This window comes from Peromyscus eremicus, chromosome 3 (genome assembly GCF_949786415.1).
Source record: "Peromyscus eremicus chromosome 3, PerEre_H2_v1, whole genome shotgun sequence".
Lineage (NCBI taxonomy): Eukaryota > Metazoa > Chordata > Mammalia > Rodentia > Cricetidae > Peromyscus > Peromyscus eremicus.
The window spans coordinates 58854757-58875650 of record NC_081418.1 but is presented as its reverse complement, the minus strand read 5'-3'; the positions used below and the strand labels follow the sequence as shown (position 1 = coordinate 58875650).

Genomic DNA, 20894 nt, shown 5'->3' with positions numbered 1-20894 from the left:
CCCTCAGGGTCCATGCATAACTCTTCGGCTTAGAATAGTCTGCTTTCAAATTCTATTCAACCTTTCCACATATATAGCAGGAGATCCTCATGTCTCCACACTATGATTATCATAAAACCTGCCATCTGCATGTTTTATAAACCCAGGGGACCACCGGCTCTGGGTAATTACTCTGGCAGAGGTCAGCAGGAAGAGTTTAGGTTTTGGATCCCTAACACAATGAACAAGAGTGATGTGAGGGCAGGGGTAGGAGTATTGAGTCAGATTGGGAAAAATTCTTACCTTCAGGAAAGTCTATTATTCAGTAACTTTGATTCCCCAGGTTCACCTGTGAAATCTGGTAACTTGGCACAGAATCTCCAAACAACCAGGTGGGTGCTGATAGGCCCTGACAAAGTGAATTCTTCACCACGGGCCTTCTAAACTCTGTTCCATGTACTGAACTGTGCACTGAGGGGGCCCGGGAATGTGGAGTCTTCAGTAATCAGGATGCTGGGAGCAGAAATGTCCAAACACAAAACTGACATTTTTCTTCAATCTGCAGACTCCCTTCTCATACTCATACAAATCTTGTGTCCAGCTCATTTGAAATTTTACAGCAAAGAAACCAGAGGGTGATTTTTCATTACAATTCTCGAGAATTTGTGGACTCAACAGTTGATGTCAGCCCATTTCCCAGAAGCCTCTCTTATGAGAGTAAGACAGTTGATGTGAAATGTATCTGTACCCCGAAACCCTTCCTCCCTCATCAGCCACAGACATTTCCTGTCCCCTCTCCTTCAGCTTCTCTCTGACTCACCACATGAGCTGTGGTCAGTTTTCAGGGGAGAAGGGCAAGATGGAGGGGCCATGCATCCTGCCATTAACATGAGATGGTACCCAAACAGGCTGGGGGGAGAGGTTGGGAAATGGAGAAACATCTCAGGGAGATCTCAGCATACTAAACTCTGCTCAGTGTTCCCCCTGAGTGTCACTTTGGACTGGTATTGACCCCAAACAGAGCTTTCCTCTGCCTTCCACCTGGAGGTGAGACCTAGTTATGGCCGGCCACTCATAGCTCAATCTTGAGGGGGTGTGGTGTGTGTACAATGTCTCTACCTTTAGAATCATTGTAATAGAGTTTTAAAAGCCTAAACTATTAACAAAATACTTAGCAAATTCATTATAAACGTTAGCAAAATTGTCCTGGAGAGATGGACCCGTGGTGAAGAGCACTGGCTGCTCTTCTGAGGACCCAGGCTGGATTCCCAGGCATCACATGGTGGCTCACAACCATCTCCAACTCCAGTTTCAGGGGATCTGACTCCCTCTACAGCCTCTGTGGGCTCCAGGCACACACATACATGCAGGCAAACACCCCCCCCCCATATAAAACTGTTCAAATAAGCCGCATGAAGTTCACAGCTCAGAGAGACCACTGATGCCATCACTCCCCTAACAGATTCCGGAATTGGCGGAGGTGGGGAGCAGACTCTCCAGTTGCGTCCCCACTGCTGAACGCATTGGCCTCTAATGTATTGTCCCAAGTTCACGGTCACATAAACAGTCCTAGGTAAATTCTGTGAGACATAAAGCAAAACAAAATGTCATAAATTGGAGGGAAATTTTGTTGGGAAGAAGAGGGAGTGGCCAGGGTTGGAGGGAAGAGGAGAAGGTGGAGGGAGAGTAACCAGAGCAACAAACTTCATTAATCAAAACAAAATCACTTTTATTATTAGCTGTTTTGAAGCAATAGTTATTTAAAATATCCTTGAGAATCCAGGAATGGCCGTGAGTGGGTCTGTGTAACTATGTGAAAGTACTTTGTGCATTTTTGTTCGGCTGTGTTCTAGTTCCATTTAACAGAGCATCAGAGATTTCAAAGTCAAGGTAAATTGGCTTATGGAAAATCAACTGCACAGTAACACTGTGGTCTCGAACCTATTATACACCACAGGCAGCCTCACATCCAACAGGCCTACCAGAGGGATCACAGGGCTATGCAGGGTATAAAAGTAAAAGTGTTAGTAGGGATGAGATACTTGGCCAAACTCCTGGAAGACAGGGGAGATGAGAGTGCACCGACCTCCCTCACAGCCCAGAAAGGCTAGAGGTGGGGGACAGAGACTGAAGCCCAAAGAAAAGGCCCTTCAAGTTCAGAAATGGCAGCTGTAAAGAGCCAGGTTACTAGAGGATGAAGTGGGGTTAATGGAAACAGTGGACTCTGTAGTATCCTCCATCCTCCTAATTCAGAGACCTGCACCTCATTTTCTCCCAGGAAGATGGTGAGAAGGATTTTTTGTTTTTGTTTGTTTGTTTGTTTTTTCCTGAAGATTAGAACATCTCACAAAAATCTTGTACTTCCCAGCATTGAGCGTTCATTCCACGGGATCATCTATGTCTTCTCCGTCACTTATGGTGGAACTCGGAGGCCCACCACAGAGCTTCCAGCCAGCTTTCCTAATGACTTGCCCTTTTTAATAGTTTAAATTGTGTGTGTGTGTGTGTGTGTGTGTGTGTGTGTGTGTGTGTGTGTGTGCATGTACGCGCACCAGGGTGTCTTCAGGAAGCAGTCAGTGCAGTCACAAGCTCACAGCAGCCTTGGGCCTTGGATGGAGGAGGAGCTCACGGGAACCTACTCCACCCTGCTGAGGTGTTAACTACTGATGGATTCTGGGAGAGGAAGAGTCATTGTCTTCCATTGTGCTCCTCCTGGTGTGCCCACCATGCTCTGGCAGATTCTTCTCAACCTGTTCTCACACACATGAACCTAGTTAAACTCAGTGGATCACAAAGCAAAAACATACCCAAACAGAAAGACATGAATGTAATCAGAACATACTACATGCACACAGGTATGAAATTCTCAAGGAACAAATGTCACTAATAAAAAAGAATGACATTTACTTCACCGTGTCAACTTGTTCCAAAGTTTTGAAAATATTTCTCTTATCTTATTGAAAATATACTTTAATATATTCTCTTCAGCCTCTTCCCTAATGTTTCTCATTTTCTCATTATACTCTCTTTTTGCAGAATCAATTTGTGCCTTCTTTTCTTTTCCTATTCTTTGGATTTCAGCACTGAGTTGTTGCTCATAAGTTTCCTCCAGATTCCTTAGACATTGTTTCAGCCTATTATCTACATCCTCATATATCTTTTCAGAAAAGTGGGAACCCCCGTTTCCATCCACCATTTTCTCTATCAGTTCTACCAGCTGCTGTACTTGATTTTCTTGCTCGGCCCCTTCTGCTTTGTTATTAAAGGCCAGGTAGCGTTTCCCACACTGCAAGATGATACTCTTTAGCTTTCCATTTGCTTGGCCTAAAAAGTCATCAAGGCTCTGGTTCTCCAGCTCGTCTTTTCGAGTAAACAAGATGATCATGTACTTCATGGCTTCCTCCCCAAAAAGACCCTTGATCAGATCAACAGTTTTCTGCTCTTCCTCAGTGAAGCGTCCAAGCTGCAGAACCAGGATGATGGCATGAGGCCCAGGGCAGGAGTAGAGGACACAGCGGCTGATTTCAGTACAGGTGGTTTCCATGGTCTTCTTGGTGTCAAACAGCCCCGGAGTGTCGACCACCAAAAGGTTTCTCCTCTTCCATTCCCTGGAGGCTTTCTGGCAGGTCTTAGTAACAGCATTGGCAGAAATCTTAGAATCAAATTTCTGACTCCCAAGGATGGTGTTTGCTGTGGCACTCTTTCCATTTCCAGTTTTCCCTACCAGAATGAGCCTCACCTCGGGGTTTTCAGCAGCCATGTTGAGGGGAACCAGCTCTGAAGATCAAGAGTGACAGATCTTAAGGAAGGGAAAGAGAGAGAAATTGCCTATTAGGAAAACGGGAACTGCTCCAATGCTTTCTTGTTCTCCATCCCTCCCTAAATGTTTTCAGTGTTCTTTATCTCCGTGTATCCTTGTAGAGACAGAGAGGAGAAGCACTACCAAGGAAGAACCAGAGAAATTAAACACAAGAATGCTGCTCCATGTGATTCTGCAGGGAAATCCCAGGGGCTCGTGCATGCTGCAGTGTTCCTATAGAGGTCAGAGGATGACCTTGTGGGGTTGGCTCCCGCTTTCCACCTTCACATGGGTTCTGGGCATTGAACCCCAGTTGTCAGGCTTGCACAGGAAGTGCCTTTACATGCTGAGCCATCTCATAAGCATCTCCACCACCACCAACACCCCCTGCCACCTCCCCCAGCATACTTTTAAAACCCTGATAATCTGGATGCCATTTAAACTGTTTGTGATAGCACAGAAATGGTATTTCTACTCCTGCTACCAACCTACATGCAATATTAGAACAGGTACCATACCCAATGCCAGTTCTGAGAGTAAGTGCACCCAAACCTCTGCTGTGCCAAGTATTTGAAAGCCCAGCACATACTGGGTTGACTGTAATGCCCATCTTACCACGTTTTATGAAGAACTATGAGAAGCGTTCTAAGGCTGCAAACATAAGAAACAGTAAGGAAGTGGAAGGGCTCAGTCCCCTGATTTGACTAGTACATAATTCAATGTGTGTCTTTAAACATCGTATTGAAGAAATACGTTCATTTATCACATTAATAAAAAAAGAAACAGACATACACAGACACACAACAAAACAAAACACCAAACCAAAACAAAAAACCCAGGACAGTTAACACAATCTGAATAGCGAAAGAACTGCTGGAGGCACCATCCCCTCAGATTTCAAGGCGATGCTACAGATGCTACAGAAATACAGTCATAAAGGAAAAGAGCAGCAGGAAGCAACACAGGGGCCCTGAGCCACAGCTGCAGGCTTGTCCCTGTTGTGCCTTCAGAGCAGCTAATCTGGCATTGATAGTCCCCTCCGCCCCGCCGCATGCTCACAGAGCCACACAGCTGTCCATGCAGAGCTGTCTATGGTACCGTGGCAAGAGTCAGCACGCTGAATTCTAACTCTCCTCTGCCCAGGATGACCTGGGCAGCTAAGAGGGTCATCAGACTTTCTGAGGTAAGAAAAGTGACTTAGATGATCTGAGCTGTCTCCCAGGTCTGAGGAACCTGCCTTGGAGACACAGAAATTTCTGTGAAGAGTGTCAGGCTACACTCTATGTCCTGTGCCACAGCTACCTACAGGCAGATTCGGATCGCAGCAACCTAATTCATCTCCTTGGCCCTTTTCTCCACCAACACCACTCCCACCGGCAGAGCCCTCCCTGTGGAGCCACAGACACACCACCTACACCCGCATAGATGCCCCATCCCCTACTGCCTCTCACAGCTCCCTTCCTCCAGTTCTCTTCCCAGCCAGACTCACCTTCTTCTTCAGGAAGCGGTGAGAGTTCAAGGTCTCTCTGAGAGCCTATGCTTCTGCTCAACTATAGGAAGCAAAACTGCCTATTCCCTAAAGCCTGTCAGTCAGGAAGTTCTAAGGGTGGAGCCAATGAAGAGCCTGTTTGCCTTTAAAGAAACAGAAATACTGTCCTGTAACTTAGGGGGTGCTTCAGCATTGTCAGGTTGAACCTTTTGTAGGGATGTCTACTAAAATGCCAAAAAATTCAAAAAAATATTTTAATTGTTTTGGATTGTGTTTTGTTTTTTAAGATTCAGCCTCAGGTACCCCAGGCTAGTCTTGAACTCATTATGCATTGTGGATGACCTTGAATTCAAAGCTGAGGACCTGGTAGTCTTTAGGTCCTTGAGGCTGATACCTCAACTCTTGGAGCAGTCTCCCTGTAGCTATCTCTTACTTGGGGGGGCAGGATGCAGCAACTGGGGGTTACTCATTGCCCAGGGCAGGGTGGCTCAGTGGTCCCAGTCTGGTGCCAGGACCCAGACACTTCCTGAAAAGCCACTGGTCCTTAGCCCACAGTGAAAACTTGAAAATGCTGGTCTGATGTCAGCGAAGGAATCAGCAGCAGAGGGGGGGGCTGTTAAGGAGCAAAGGGCAGGTGGTCTTCCTTAGGCCACACCCTTTCCACCTGCCCTGCCAGCAGAAGCTGCAGCCCACGATGGGCAAGGCAGTCAGGACAGTTCTTCAGGTGCAGCTCCCTGCTCTGGTTCTTCTGATCTGTGGCAAGTGGACATGCAAACCCATCACAGTAAGGCGCCACAGCAGGGTTCAAACCTATGTTTTGGTTCATGCCCAGGGTGACACCGAATGCTCAAAGAGGCCTAGATCTTCAACTATTTTCCTCATGTTCCCTCTAGCCATGTTAAGCTTTCAGACCTTACGTGGAAGTTTCTGTTTCATTTTTAATGAATTGTTGTCTGAGGTGAGAGATGTGAAGTCTGTCTCAGTTCTCGGCACGTGATGCCCGGTTTCACTGGCACCCTTTGCCAAAGTGGCTGTTTGTTCTCAGCATGTGTCTCTGGTACCTTTGTTGAAAATCAGATGGCTGTAACTGCATGGCTTTATTTCTTGGTGCATTGTTCAAGAGAACACAGAATGTTGACCTATGTTTCTGGGTTTGTGCCAGAACCATACATGAATAATTCCTAAGTCCCACTGTTAAGAAAACAATCCAATATAAACAGGACAAAGGCCTTGGCACAACCTCACACAGGAAAATTACGCAGATGGCTACTGTTTTGTGTGGAAAGACACTCACCATCGCATGTCCTCAAGGAAGCATAAAACGGCAAGACACCACTGTACATACACCTCCCAGAACAGCGAAACTTCAGAACACTTGATGGTATCAAAGCCTGGAGCAGTGAGACCCTCATTGGTTACTAGTAGGAACGCAGAATGGTACAGCCGCTTCAGAAGACAGGGCTGCTAACATCTTACAAAATTACAAACGTTCTTCCCGTATGATCCAGAAACTGCATTACTTGACATTTATACGCAAGAATAAAAAATGATGCTCTCATAAAACCCCACGCGAGCAGGTTAGTATCAGCTTTATGGATAATTGACAAGACTTGAAAGCAACTAAGATACCCTTCAGTAAGTGAGTGTATAAGCAAGTTGAGCATATCCAGACAGTGGAGTGTTATCCAAACACAAAGAATAAGCAAGAAGCAACCATGAAAGTATCTTTGAGAAACTTAGGAGTGTAGTACTAAGCAAAACTTAGTAGTAAAAACATTTCCTGATGAACATTCTGGAAAAACTGACATTATAGACAGTAGAATTATCTGTAGTTGCTGGGGATTAGAGAGATGGCATAAGTGAGCAGAGCTCAGAGAACCTTTAGGGCAGTAAAATATTTTGTGTGATACCATATTAGTGTAACACAAACAATAAGAGGGCCAGACTATATTGTTTGCTCCCAGGGTCTGTGGAAGAGTCCTCCAACCAGCTGAGGATTCTAATCTGAGGGATATTCAATGAATCTAAGCACACTGAATTCTTTAGTCCATTCGCTTTATTTCTCTAAGTCAATTCTACAAGTGTTACAGGAAAACCCGTCTCTATACACAAACCATGCTCTTTAACAACGCATTGCGAGGTTAGAAGTTCTCAGGGTTGCAGAGAGAGGTGGTAAGGATCCACACATAACTCAGTAATTGTCAGCTAGATTAACAACCTGAAAGGGGAGAGTGACTAAAGGAGAATTCTCTGTTAGGGTCAACTAAAGGCTAAGATCAATTAGGGAATTTATGTGCTCAAACTATAATCTAGAAATGGCTAGGTGGAGTGTTAGGTGTAAATTAAGTCACAAGAAAGTAAACTGTCTTTGGTGCGGCTTTTCCCATATGCTCCTCCTAGCTGCAGCTGCTTTCAGATAGGGAGGAAGAGTGTTCTCGGTTGCTAGGCAACCTACGTCAGAGCCTGCAGCTTTTGGTTAGTAAAAGCACTTTCACTCAGAGTAATTGTTAAGAAGAAAATCTAGGAATAGCACCTGGGTAAGGAGGAATTAGAACTTAATTTGCATAAGAAACGAAGCTTAGCATCTACTGCTTGTATGCCCTTGTCAGAAATCTCCTTAAGTCGGTGGGAAATAATTATCTTAATTCAGTAACTAATAAGCGACGAAAACATCATCCCAGGAATGTAAGCAGTAAATCTCCTAAATTAGGGTCTTGTATGAATAACCCGGGGTGAAGGTAAGGAGTTGAGGATTTTAATTGCTAGTGGATATTTTTTCTTATCTGTAAGGGGGATGAGCTAAAGTTTCTCTGCGTTTATCTTTGGAAAAAAGGTATCTTACCTGAAATACTTTTGTCCAGAGAATGGCTCTGGCCAGATTTATGTTAATGAAAAGTAAACACGGTTGAGGACAGCCATCCAAGTATCCCAAATGTATAAGGAGAATTATGCCAAATTAGTGATCAATCACACTGTTATAAATTCTTGAAGGAAAAGTCGAATGGGGGAAACTCCAACAGCACACAAGAAATTAATTGCAGGATACAGCTAATACATTCAAAAGCTAATATCACCAAGACTCCTTAAGTCTTGGTTTCCTCTGGAAAAGTCCTTAACTTTTTCCAGATGATAGCTTTGCCAATATCAGCTGAACTCCTACTTCATATTCCCGCGGCTGGCAGCGTTAGTGGCTATATGTCATGATGTACTGTCCAAGCCAAGAGCGAAACGAATGTCAGCTGTAGACATCGGCTAATGCTGCTGCATAGGCTGAGCGAGGACAAACGCGCCGGGGCATACTGACAAGAGAGAAGGTTATGCATGAGAGATATCACTGCATGGGAGATATCACTGTATCTTTCTCTCAATTTTACTTGGAAATTAAAACTTCTCTCTCAAAAACAAGACAAAATATGGAGGTTATGAATGGCTCAGGCGTTAAGAGCACTTGCTGCTCTTACAGGTGACACTGCCCAATCACCTGTTACTCCAGTTCCAGGGGATCCAACACCCTCTTCTGACTTCTGCAGACTCTTACATACAGGCACACACGCATTCACATAAAAATAAATAAATAAATAAATAAATAAATAAATAAATAATAAATGTCTTTAAAATTAAAATGAAAAATAAAAAAAAAACAATACCAGCAACAGAATCAGAGCCTGACAGTGCATTCCTATAATCCCAGCTATTTGGGAAGCTGACGCAGGAGGATCACAAACTTAAAGGACAGAGTGAATTCAAGGCCAGCCTGGGCAACTTAGTGAGTGAGACTCTGTCTCAAAACACGGATTTTAAAAGAGCTGAAGGTTAGCTCAGTGGTGGCCTACCACACACAAAGCCCTGGGTTCAATTCCTAGTGAGGAAAATAACAACTGGAGGCTGAAAGAAGAACAAAGAAAGTCTAGAATCATCTCCAAAGATAATGGTTCCACCCAGGCCTGAATCGGTGATGGACACAGATGGAACCCTCCACCCCTAGACTTTTGGGCCTGGAGGGCCACGATCTCCGTGCCATCCTTTACGGCTGGGACAGGCGGTATTCAACCAAGCACACTGGTGATGGGTGGTTGGGCACCATTGTGGTGGGAGAGTACAGAGTTGGGAGACGGAAGACAGGGAGAGGCAGAATGGGTTATGGGCTGGGCAGAGAAGTGGATCCAGAGGGGCGAGGGTGGTGAGGAACAGGTTGACATAGCTGGCCACTCGAGTCCAGGAAGATGTCTGGGTCTGGGCTATGACCTAGGGCCAGGTATTGATCTGGGGCCCTGGAGCAGCAGAGGGGCCCTGAGTTGATATCTGTGGCTCCCTTCATCACTGGGGGCCCGTGCAGGTGCCTGTGGTGGGGCCACATTGGTGTCTGAGGGCCGTGGCACTGCAGAGGCCATGCCACCCTGGGCCATGCCAATCTGGGTGGCCTGCATGGCTAAAGGGTCGGGGGGAGCAATGGTGACAACCTGGCCTGGGCTGCTGTCGAAGACCCTGCCTGGGTCCATGGTCCTTCCACAGCCAGGGTCTGTGTTGATGTCTGTGGCCCATGTTGCCACCAAAGGCCACACAGATACCTAGGGTTTGGGCTGCAACCTGGGGCTATGAGGGTATCCGAGGACCATGTTGCTATCAGGGACATCCTGATCTGAGTGGCCTGCACTGTCACCTGGGGCCATGATGTTGTCCAGGCCAGGGCTGCTGCAAAGGGCCATGTCTGGGTCCATAGCCCTGTGGAGCCTGAGGTCTAGGGTGGTGTCTATGGTTCCAGTTGCCACCAAGGGCTCTGTAGATGCCCAGGGTCTGGCTAGCCACCTGGGACCATTTGATGCTGAGGGGCCATGTTGCTGCAGGGCCATGCTGATCTGAGGGGCCTATGTTGCCCAGGCTGTGGTGGCGTCTGGCCTGAGCTGCTGCTGAGGGCCATGTCTGGGTCTGTGGTTCTGATGCAGTTGTGGTCTGTGGTGATGTTCAGAGCCGGTGTTAGCATGAGGATCATTGGTGCTATGCTGTGTTGAGCTAGCCCCGCCTTTCACTGGCCCTGGAATGACTGGTCCTGCCCCTCTCTGGATATTGCAGCAGGTGAGCTGGCCCTACCCCTCAGGGGAGAGCTAGCCCCTACACTCGGGAAAGATGGCCCCACACCTCACCATAGGCTTGCTTCTCACCTAGGAAGCACTAGAGCTGACCCTGTGGTTGAGGACACAGGTGAGCCAGCCCTGGGGGCTCGAGAGAAACAGAGTGACCTCATTTCCCAGGTCTGCCATGTGGTGGCATGGATGAGGGAGAGATGTCCTCCCCACTCTGTCCCTTGCCACCTGTGGCAGGAATGAGCACATGGATGAGGAAATCGGAACTGAGAGTCCTCTGAGACGCGTGGGGGGAAAGGAAGATGGCAAGAGATGAGGAAAGCGCCTACGGTAAGAGCCCTTCTCTCAAGGTGTCCTGGCTGGTGTGGGAGCCCAGGCTAAGAAGTGGGTGGAGCTTCCTCGGGTCTGGAAGCCCCTGGGATGAAACAGCAGGCCCTGGGTCCTGCGTTTGGCTGTGCCTCTGTCTCTGTCCTGCTGAGAGAAGCTCAGAGCTTTGACCAGCCTGTCACTGGTTCCTAAGCATGAAGGAGGATCCTAAACCTACTCTGGTCTCCACAAAGATGACACAGAGGATGGGAAATCCAGCAGTGGAGTGAGCCTCACTCACCAGGTCTCCAGAACAGGGGACTAACTGATATTTAGTATTTTGGGGATCAGGGAGATGACTGTCGATAAAGGCACACACAGCCAAACCTGATGAGCTGATTTCAACTCCTGAGTCCACATGATGGGAGGAGGGAACTGCCTCTGAAACTTGACCTTTAGCCTCCAGAGGACATGGCAGTATGCTCCCCATAAATAAAATATCATCTAAAAAGGGGGACATTCAGCTACAACACTCAGGAGAGCAGGCTCTGTACCTCTCCTGGGTAGCACAATAGAGTCAATCCTGTTGGCGTAAGTGTGGGTGAGCCAACCCTGAAGTTGTAAGCATGGGAGAGCTGTCCCCATTAGTCATCTGTCATGTAGTGACATGGGCAGGGGAGAAATGCCCCCTCCCCCCATCCATCCATGCCTGAGGCAGGCGGGAAAGCTGTCCTTGCCCCTCATCAGCTGCAGCACTCAGGAGAGTGGCCCCTACACCATGCCTGGACAACACAGTAGAGCTGGCCCTGAAGATGTAGGTGTGGGAGAGCTGACACTGAGGACATGAAAGCAGGAGAACTGGCCCCGCGCCCCTGCTCATTGTTGCAAGGGGTGAACTAGCCAGGGCAATGCAGGAGAGCTCATGCTGGTGGTGAGGACAGGGGAGAGCTGGCGGGCTGATCATCCCTGCAACTACCCAGGCCCAGAACCAGGATTGAGTTGACCCACCCTAACATCCACCCCATCTGTGATCTGCTGGAGCACGTAAAGGGACTCGACGCTGCAGGATCTCCACGACACAGGGCAACAACAGGATAACCAAGAGGCGTTCCAGTGAGGGTCCAGCATTGGTAGTCTAGCAGAAACCAGAGGCCTCAAACCAGACCAATGACTCTTAGCAAGGAACACCTGCAATTAAGATATTATAGCTTCCATGATGAGACAGATTTTTCTCTTTTGTTTTTCTTCTTCTCCTTCTCCTTCTTCTTTTAAATTTTATTTTATTTTGGGGGCTTGCAAGGGCAGAGGGCAGATACAAAGGGACAGAGAAATGAATGGGATAGAGATGCATAATGTGAAAGACACAAAGAATAAATAAAAAGAAAGTTAAAGGGGGGCATTCTCTTTAGGGAGCCAGCTTCAGACAGGAGAGGAGGAAGAGGACGAGGGTGAGCTCTCTCCTCTCACTCTCTAACAACCCAGTTGAAAGCCCCACATTATCTCTGCTTTTGCAAAAGAGTTATGTCCTAGACTGAGCACTCCCTGCCCTTACACAAGGAGCACTTGATGGGCTGTGACTCAACCCGTGTCTGGGACTGAGGGGCTCCCATGTGCTCAATGGCCAGCATGTGAGGGGAACTTTAGGGTCAGATCAGCATCAGGTCGGCCTGAGTGTGCAGGACCAGAGACCCTGGTGGACCCAGGAGTTGTGATGAGCACCTTCTAAAATGCAGCGGGAGCACCTGCAGGTGCACAGAGAATCCAAATGCAGAGAGGAAAGATGGGGAGGAGCCTGAGCTCTGAGAGCCCAAAGCAGATGGGAGCACCAGGCTTCCAAGGGGAGCAGGCACTGTGGGTCCTTCCCTTTTGTGTGAAGGCTAGAACACAGGTGAGTCCCAGGGAAAAGCCATGACTCTGACTCAATGCTGCCATATCTGGTCCTCAGGCTCAGAGGAGGATTCACGGGCCCCACGGGTGCCCCTACTGAGGCTCATCCTGGTAGGCAGAACTGGGACCGGCAAGAGTGCCACAGGTAACAGCATCCTGAGCCAGAAGTGCTTTTTTTCCAAGCTGGGGGCTGTGCCTGTCACCAAAGCCTGCTCCTGGGCCAGCAGGAAGTGGGCTGGCTGGCACGTGGAGGTGGTGGACACACCAGATATCTTCAGCTCTGAGGTCTTGCAGACCGACCCCACATTCGTGGAGACAGCCCGCTGCTTCCTACTGTAGTCCCCTGGGCCGCATGTGCTGCTGCTGGTCACCCAGCTGGGTCGCTTCACCACTCAGAACAGTCAGGCACTGGCCAAGGTGAAGTGGGTGTTTGGGGAGCAAGAGCAAGGAGGACCTGGCTGGAGAATTTGCAGGATTGCGTGTGCTTCATGGACAACCACAGTGCAGGAGCTTGTGGTAGAATGCCGGGGGGAGGGGGGGGGAGTGCGATGCCCTCAAACAACCTTGCCAAGTGAGGCACAAGCTGAGCAGCTGTTAGGCTTGGTGAGGAATCACGAGGAAGCGCACAACTCCAATGAGATGTATGAGCTGGTGCAGGCCCTGCAGGCCGCTGACCCCCAGGACCAACTTGCCAAGGTGGCCGAGATGGGGGCAGCACACAGGCAGAAGGTCCTGCACACTAGGCTGCTAGCTGGGCTGTGGGTGTGGCAGAAAACCCATAGGACCTCTCTAAGACTCTAAACTGCTAGGGGCCTCCCTGCTGTTCTAAGCTGTACTGTAAGGAAGACTGTTGGGGTCCAGTCTCCAATAATCTGTCCCCAGTGTGGAACCAAAATAAGACCAAAACGCTTTCACCTTAAAACTAAGGCCTCAGATTTCTCCTTTTAGGTACAGGCCATGAGTTACTGAAACCAGTCAGTCCAGATTCCAGAAACCAGGAAGTGTAAAAGTACAGAGTCACAAGGTAGTCAGTCAGGAGGTAATGACTGCCGGACTATGGAATGTTCCAACCCTGGTTTCCAGGGTGACTGACCACAGAAATGTCCCCACCTGAGGGCAGCCAATGAGAAATGGTGGTAGGCAACCACCCCTTTAGAAGTAAGATTAAGCCATGATTTCTAAAAAGTCCCTAGAAGCGAGCCAATCAGAATTGTACCTGTACTAGCACCCCTAAATGATGTAACCTTGTGGGTTTTGCCTTTAAAAACTGAGCTTGCAGAGAGGCGGGCACTTCCTCCAGCCTCCACTGCATTGGATCTGTTGGATGAAGTCCCTGCCTAGGCTTGTATTGCTTTTGGATATCCCGAATTAAACCTTGCTTTTGCATTCCAGCACGCTCGTCTTCGGTGGTCTCTCTGGTGGTTGCGATCTGGGCACAACACCAGGGTTCCAGAACATATGCTACCAACGGGAGAATTAATCTGAGGGAAACAAATCTAAGTACACCAAGCTCTTTAGTTCATACACTTTATTCTTCTAAGACAAAATCTATCTACACAGCTTCAATTCTGTTCTCATAGTCAGCTCCTCTCTGTCCTTTCTCCTCCTGTCCTCTCATTATCCTAAGTTCTTCCCATCTTTGTTCCCCCATCTTCACTCTCCCATTCACTTCATTCTTCTCAGACAAAATCCCTCGTGAACTGGTGTGTAAACACTTACTAGCAGTAAGTCTTTGACAATGCAAATGGAGGTTTTCAGGGTCCTCCGAAGAGCAGCCATAGTCAGCTTCATTTGCAACCCAAAAAGGGAGTGAATCAAGGAGGTGGGGTCAGTTAAGGGCTGGAATCGGTTAATAAATCAGAAAGGGAATTTATGCGCTCAAACTATATTCTTAGAAGTGGTTAGGTGAAACGCTACTAGTCTGTGAGTCACTAAAATAAAGCTGCCCTTTTTTTCCCTAAGTGACCATTTTCTGGCAGGGTGGGGGAAGAGTACTCAGTAGGTAGGTAACCTGTGTCACAGCATGAGGTACCCGGTATGAAAAAGCCCTTTTGTTCTGAGTAAATTGAGTGCAAGTCTAGAGGTGCCACTTGGGCTGTGAAAGAAAAGGGGGTCTGAGCTTAATTTGCACAAGAAATAAAGCTATGTACCTAATGTCCACCTAGCCTAGGCAGTGTCTCCTTACGGATATTTACCTTAATTCAGGAGACTAGCAGGTGGTATGGAATGCTATTCTGTCTTCTATTTGTCTTTGGATGTATGAGAGGTATCTCAAATAAAATGCTTTTGTCCAGATCTGGCCCTGGCCTTGGATGCTAGCTAAAGGAGATAATTACAGAAGGCTGACATCTGATTCTAATGCTAGAAAGAAAAACAAAAAGCCTGAAAGAAGGAAGCCCTGCCTGTGTGACTGTTATCCAATGTGACTGTTTTCCCTAAGTACATAGGGAAAAACTATGCCCAAAGAATGAGCAATCCACACTGTTTAGAAGTTCTTAGGAGAAAGAATCAATTGGGTAACTACACCAGCACACAAGAAATTCATAGCAGGAAGGAGCTGATATATTCCAAAGCCAAATATCACCAGGACTCCTTGAGGCTTGGCGTATCCTCTGAAAGTGCCCTTGGCTTCTTCCAGGTATTAGCTTTGTCATAGTCTGCTGAATTCCTACTTCATATTCCTGAGGACAGTATCACTGCCCCACTGGATGGGTCAGTCCTACCTGACAGATTATAAACTAACTTTGACCCATCCACTGATGATCAGCTAGTGTCTATTTTGCATCTCAGGACCTAGGACTCTCTTTTCCTCCCTCACCTCCCTAAAATTATGCAACTAGAGCTCTCAGGCAGACCCACTTCCCTTCCAGGGCTTCAGTTTACTGAAACAGTCTGCCCTTTCCTCAGCTCTTCCCTCTTCTCTGCTGACCTCAGACTGCCCCTCCCTGTCAGGGAGTTGTCTTCTAGTCCCCCTAGTCCACATACACTGCACCAAGAGCTAGAGTGAGCACTGAATCTGTCATTCCCATAAATAAGTGCACTGGATTGTCTCATGATGTTTTTTTTTTTTAAATGTTTATTTATCTTATGCTCACTGAACAAAGAGACACAGAGGCTATCTGCAAAGACATGCAGAGAAGCACACATGCATGCATAGGCATTCCTGTGTCCACTATCAGAAGAGGACACACTGGAAGGGAAGGGTGCAGAGAGTGTTCTGATCAACAGCGCCCATCTTTCCAGGAGGGGGTTGTCTTCTCATCCTTGCCCATCACATCCTGGAGCACCTCTAGTGCTGACTGCTGGTGCAGGGCTAGTGTGAACAGTCTGAATTACTTGGAGAGCCTATCACAGCATGGAAGGCATGACAAGTGGCCTCAAACTCACAGCAATCCTCCTGTTTCAGCCTTCCCAGTACTGAGGTTAGACGTGTAGGCCGACACTTACAGCTTCTCCTTCATGTTTGAAGAAGAGTTTTGCCAGACAAAGAATTTGAGGTTGCTATTTTCCCCCCAGTATTTTGTGCCAATTTACTGATTTCTGGTTGGTGATGAAGAAGTGGCAGCACTCTTGTTCAAGGTCCCTTCTACATGACGGGCCACTTCTTTCTTACTGTTTTCAAGATTCTCTTCAACGTCTTTTGAAAGCTTGATTATAATGTGCTCAGGTATGAGTTTCTCTAAGTTTATCCTATCTAAAGTTCATTAGTGTCTTTGATGTACAGATGAACAGATTTTGTTTAATATGGTCACTATCTCTCCAGCTCCCTCTTCCTCCCCGTCTCCCCTTTCTGGGATTCCTATTATATGTAAACTTCACAGGTCCCTGATGTGGCTGATTTCTCTTAGTCCCTTTTTGCTCTCTGTTCCCAGAGTGTACCTCTCAATTGTCCACCTTCCAGTTCACTAGTTGCTTTTTCTGCTTGTTCAAATCTGCTATCAAGCCCTGCTGTGAACTTTTCATTTTATTATGCTTTTTGTCAACTCTGGAGCCACTGCTTGGTGTTCTAAACACAATGTGCATTTTTTTCCTGGTGCATTCTTTAAATGATCTTTAACAGGGCATTACTTTAAACATATCTTTACTTCTTTAGACATGGTCCCTTTTGCTCATTCTGAAAGATTTTTAGCAGCTGACTTGAAAACCTTTTGTGTTAAGTCTTACATCTGAGCTTTCTCCGGACAGATTTATTGGAAGTTTTTTTTTTTTTTTTTTCTGTATACAGGCTGTATTGGTTAACTTCTGTGACGACACCATGACCAAAGCACCTCGTAGAAGGAAGCATTTACCTGGACTTTTGGTTCCAGAGGGGTAAGAGTCTGTTGTGGCCAGGAGGTATGGAAGCAGGGGTGCACAATGATGGAGCAGGACGCTGGTAGCTAGCATATTGAATAGAAAGCAAACAGCAGAGAAAGCTAACTACAGGTAGGATGAGGCTTTTTACTCGCAAAGCCCAGTCCCGCTGTCAAACTTCCTCCAGCAAGGCCATACCCCCTACACCTGCCCAAACAGTGCCAACAACTGGTGGCCAACTGTTCAGGTGCCTGAAACTATGGGGACATTTATCAGTCAAACCACCACATTAGGTGATATTGTCTTTGCTTGCTTAATTTTTGTTGAAAATGAACTCTTTTAAATAATAGGGTGCAGTGATTCTGGAGGTCAGGTCCAGGCTGCCCATGCCAAGGTCTGTTTATGTTGCTGTTGTTTTTGTTTTTGTTAAGTTTTCAGATCTGATTCTGTAAAGTCTATGCCCTTTGGCACATACACATGTCACTGAAGTCTGCTCAGATAGTCCAGTGGTCAACTAATGATCAAACAAAATGGCTTAGATTCCTGGACTCAGTAACTCCCCCAGACTGGAGGAGTTCTTGGTGTGTGTTTTGGGACACACCTTCAACACTCACCAGGGGTGCACAACTCTGCCTTTATTTTGTGTTCTGCCTGTGAAGAGCCTCAAGACCAAGCAGGAGTGAAATCTTGAAGCATGCCCTGGTCTGCCCTGAGCATTCCCCAGCCCCAGTCATGTACACACTGTCCATGTGTGCTCTCCTGGATTCCCAGGAATATGTCAAAGCTTTTCAAAGTCTCCATGGAGAACTCACGCCTCACTTTTCCTCTTAAATGTTCTCATATTTGTTATCCACTGCTCCATTCATCTGTGGTATTAAAGAATCATTCTCAAGAATCATTCATGGGGAAAAGACTGTTGCCACCAGGCAAGCTGTTAGACCAAAGACAAGCCTTTCTGTCAGGGTCTTCCAGGAATCCAAAAATGTCAGTTCTCTAGGAATGGGGTTCTGAGGGAACTCCAACTTTATTTGGTCCCCCTTCAGAGAAAGCTAGGTGGTGGTTTTCATGGTGAGTATAGATTATATTATGGTATTTATTTAAATTTTTTGTTTTATTTTGGGTTTTTTGTTTTTGGGTTGTTTTTTTTTTTTTAAGGCTACAGAAGATTTTTGGATGTGGAAAGTGAAGCAAATTAACCACAAAACTTAATGTTGTTGCTGTGTTTCTTCAGTTGCCATTTTTATGCTCAGTCCATGGTTAGGACACAAAGTTCTCAGGTTTTGTTGTTTGTTTGTTTGTTTTTGAAGTAACGATTTTTGGAGTACTTTACTCTGCCGTTACCACAGATGTCACTTCATGGCACACTGAAGTCTTATAGACAGAACCTGGCTTCAGTGAAGGTTGAGTAAAGCAAGTCTTGAAAGAGTTCAGTCTTAAGAACCAGCAGCCATGATCCAGACCAAAACATCATGATGACCATGACTTATGTAAAGACAAGAGGGAAAGATACAGTGAAGAGCTATAAAGTTGTTGTTGTTGTTGTTGTTGTTAGTGACTAACAGAAAATGTCAAGTTCCACTGGAACTTAACAGATAATGACACCATTCCCAAGTGGGGATCTATAGAAGAGGAGAACATGTATCCAGTGGAGTGACTAGGAGTGTTGCAGGAAACTCATGGCCTGATGGGAGCAGGAATTGTCAGAAGAAATAGTAAAGGTATATGGTGGATGCCCCAGTTCCTGGTAAACGGTTCCATGTTAACTTCCTGGAGATAGAGTGACCAATACGAATGAGAGTGGTGATATTCTGAAGACATGGTGACCAACAGAGCTGGGAAGGTTGACATCCTGGAGACACAGTGACTGACAGGGTCGAGAGACAGGCTTGCTAATCAGCACTGAGGAATGGGCAGTAGCTTCAGATGAGTCAGATAAATGCAAACAAGTCACGAACACCATACACCAGGTGACAGATTTCAGATGCCCATGCAGTCTACTCTCCAGGCAACCTCAGAAACGTGTCCAAGGGACAACAAGACCTTTCTGGGGTCTTAGCCACAATATCAGGTGGGGTGAAGGCTGGGGAAAGTCATAGCTATTGTGAGCATAACCTCTTGCTAAATTTCAGGGTACTGTTGACTTAAGAAAAGCAAAAGCTAAATATGCTGCCTGAGATTGTTTGGGGTGTGATACTTTGCTCAGACTTGATTCTGTTCAGTCTAGCCCTTTCCTCTACAGGAAACACAAGCTGTCAACACCATCTGTGAGGACAATGTAGGTGAAAAATAATAAACAGGAACTATATGTGGCTGAGGGGAGAAATGTGTTGTGCTGATAATAGCTACATTTTTACATCCTGCTTTTGTTGAACACATCCTGTGACTACTGGCATACTGGTGAGGGAGTTTCTAAGATTGGGTTGATGTGAGAAGACCCACCCTAACTGTAGGTCACAACATTTCATGGGCTGGAGTTTCAGGTTGAGTAAAAAGGGGAAAGTGATCTGAGCACCACTATGCATCATTCTTTGCTTACTAATCCTGGTCAAGATGTGACCAGTTGCCTCCTATTCCTGCCACAGTGCCTGCTCTGATAATAATGGACTGTTCTTTCAAACTATGAGCCAGAATATATTCTCCTTTCCCTCCCTTCTCCCTTCTCTCCTTATGGTTATCACGTGTTTGATCACAGCGAAGGGTAGAGGAACTAATACAGTCCCATTGACGGATGAGCTATGGCTGCCACCTGGACACTGTGGCCTCCTTGTGTTCACAAATAAGCAGACACGAAGAAAAACCTCATCCTAGTGGCATCAACTGGCCCTGGACAGTGAGAGGAAGTCGTGTAGCTGTGGTACAACAGGCACAGAGGAATATATGTGGCCCTCCATCCTGGGACCAACTGCCTCTGAGAATGGGCAAGGACAGCCACCTCAGCCTAGGGGGCCTATGGTCACCAGGGACCTTTCTAATCCCTCAGGAGTGGTGATTTTGTCACACCAACAGGAAGTACCAAGATGAACAAAGGTGAAAGCAGGTGAGTGGCTTTGAGAACAGGGAGCTGGGGAGGAGGGTGCCTGGAGCCAACTGTAGTCTGAGACAGGTAGAATGCAGGGCCAAAGACTGCAGTTCAGCCTGGAAATCTTTTTTCAGTTTCCCTGGGAAAAGCCGAATCCTGAAAGAAGAGATTCCTAGACACATGTGGGCAGTGAATGTACATGGAGCATTCTGATAGCAATGGCCTCGAATGTTCTCCAAGAAGAAACCTGTTACTCAGCTCCAAGGCATATATCTAGCTGGCAGCCACCAAAGGCAATACTTTCAGGACCCACTTCAGCTTTTTCCGTGAAGCCATGCTCTTCCCAGGAAGTTCCTGGTGCCAAGCTGAGCCCAGCAGAGACTCTAATGTGTCTCCAGAGCAGGACTCGTGACCGAGCGGTCTGCACTGTGGAGCTCCTTGTGAGCTGTCACAGGCTCTGTCCGTTTCCTGCCCTTCTGTGTTCCCTTCAAGGGCACATGGGTGGCAGCATGGCCCAAAGCCTTCCCAGCCTGTTCTACTCGCCGCCATCTGTTCTATACAAGCATCCCCTTGTAAACCTCCAACTCTCCTGTCTCTTTCCACGTGCTTGTTAGAGCAACTGACAGCGCTATCACTGCTCCACTCAGAAGTGGACCTAAAGAAATACTGCAGTGTATGTTAGCGCCTACAATAAGAATATGCCACATTGCTTATCCTGTGCATCCCTGACCATGTCCAGCTCCAAGTGTCACCTGCTCGACCCGAAGTAGCTCGCAGGGATGTGTGACTGCCCTCGAGCAGAAGGGAATCTCAGGGAAGAGGCACAACTATCATCCAGACCTCAATCCTCCTGTTCCTGGTTCTCGGCCATTCCCATTCATTTTTTCCTTGGTTTGGTAAAATGTCTAGGGCAGACAATCCCAGAGCTGGCAAAGGCCTGTCATACCAGTGACTGTCACTCATTTAAAAGACCCCCAAGCACCAGAGAAAACTCACCTTGGCCAAAGTACACAAACATTTCAGTGGCCTCTTTATGAAATT

At 47.0% G+C, this 20894-nt stretch overlaps 1 protein-coding gene and 1 pseudogene across 1 annotated transcript; one reads left to right on the top strand and one right to left on the bottom strand.

Annotated features, from left to right (window-relative positions):
- Nucleotides 1-2541: 2541 nt before the first annotated feature.
- Nucleotides 2542-5338, bottom strand: LOC131905810 (GTPase IMAP family member 9-like). The gene is made up of 2 exons (XM_059256620.1): nt 5268-5338; nt 2542-3778 (listed from the first exon to the last, which is right to left on the bottom strand). The coding sequence occupies exon 2, from the start codon at nt 3737-3739 to the stop codon at nt 2888-2890; it is 852 nt and encodes a 283-aa protein (XP_059112603.1). The 5' UTR covers nt 3740-3778; nt 5268-5338; the 3' UTR covers nt 2542-2887.
- A 4845-nt stretch (nt 5339-10183) lies between these two features.
- LOC131906286 (GTPase IMAP family member 1-like) lies at nt 10184-13342 on the top strand (annotated as a pseudogene).
- Nucleotides 13343-20894: the final 7552 nt, after the last annotated feature.

Bases quoted from the DNA above. Each gene is read 5' to 3' on its own strand.
- LOC131905810 (XM_059256620.1), bottom strand. From the start codon at position 3,739: ATGGCTGCTGAAAACCCCGAGGTGAGGCTCATTCTGGTAGGGAAAACT.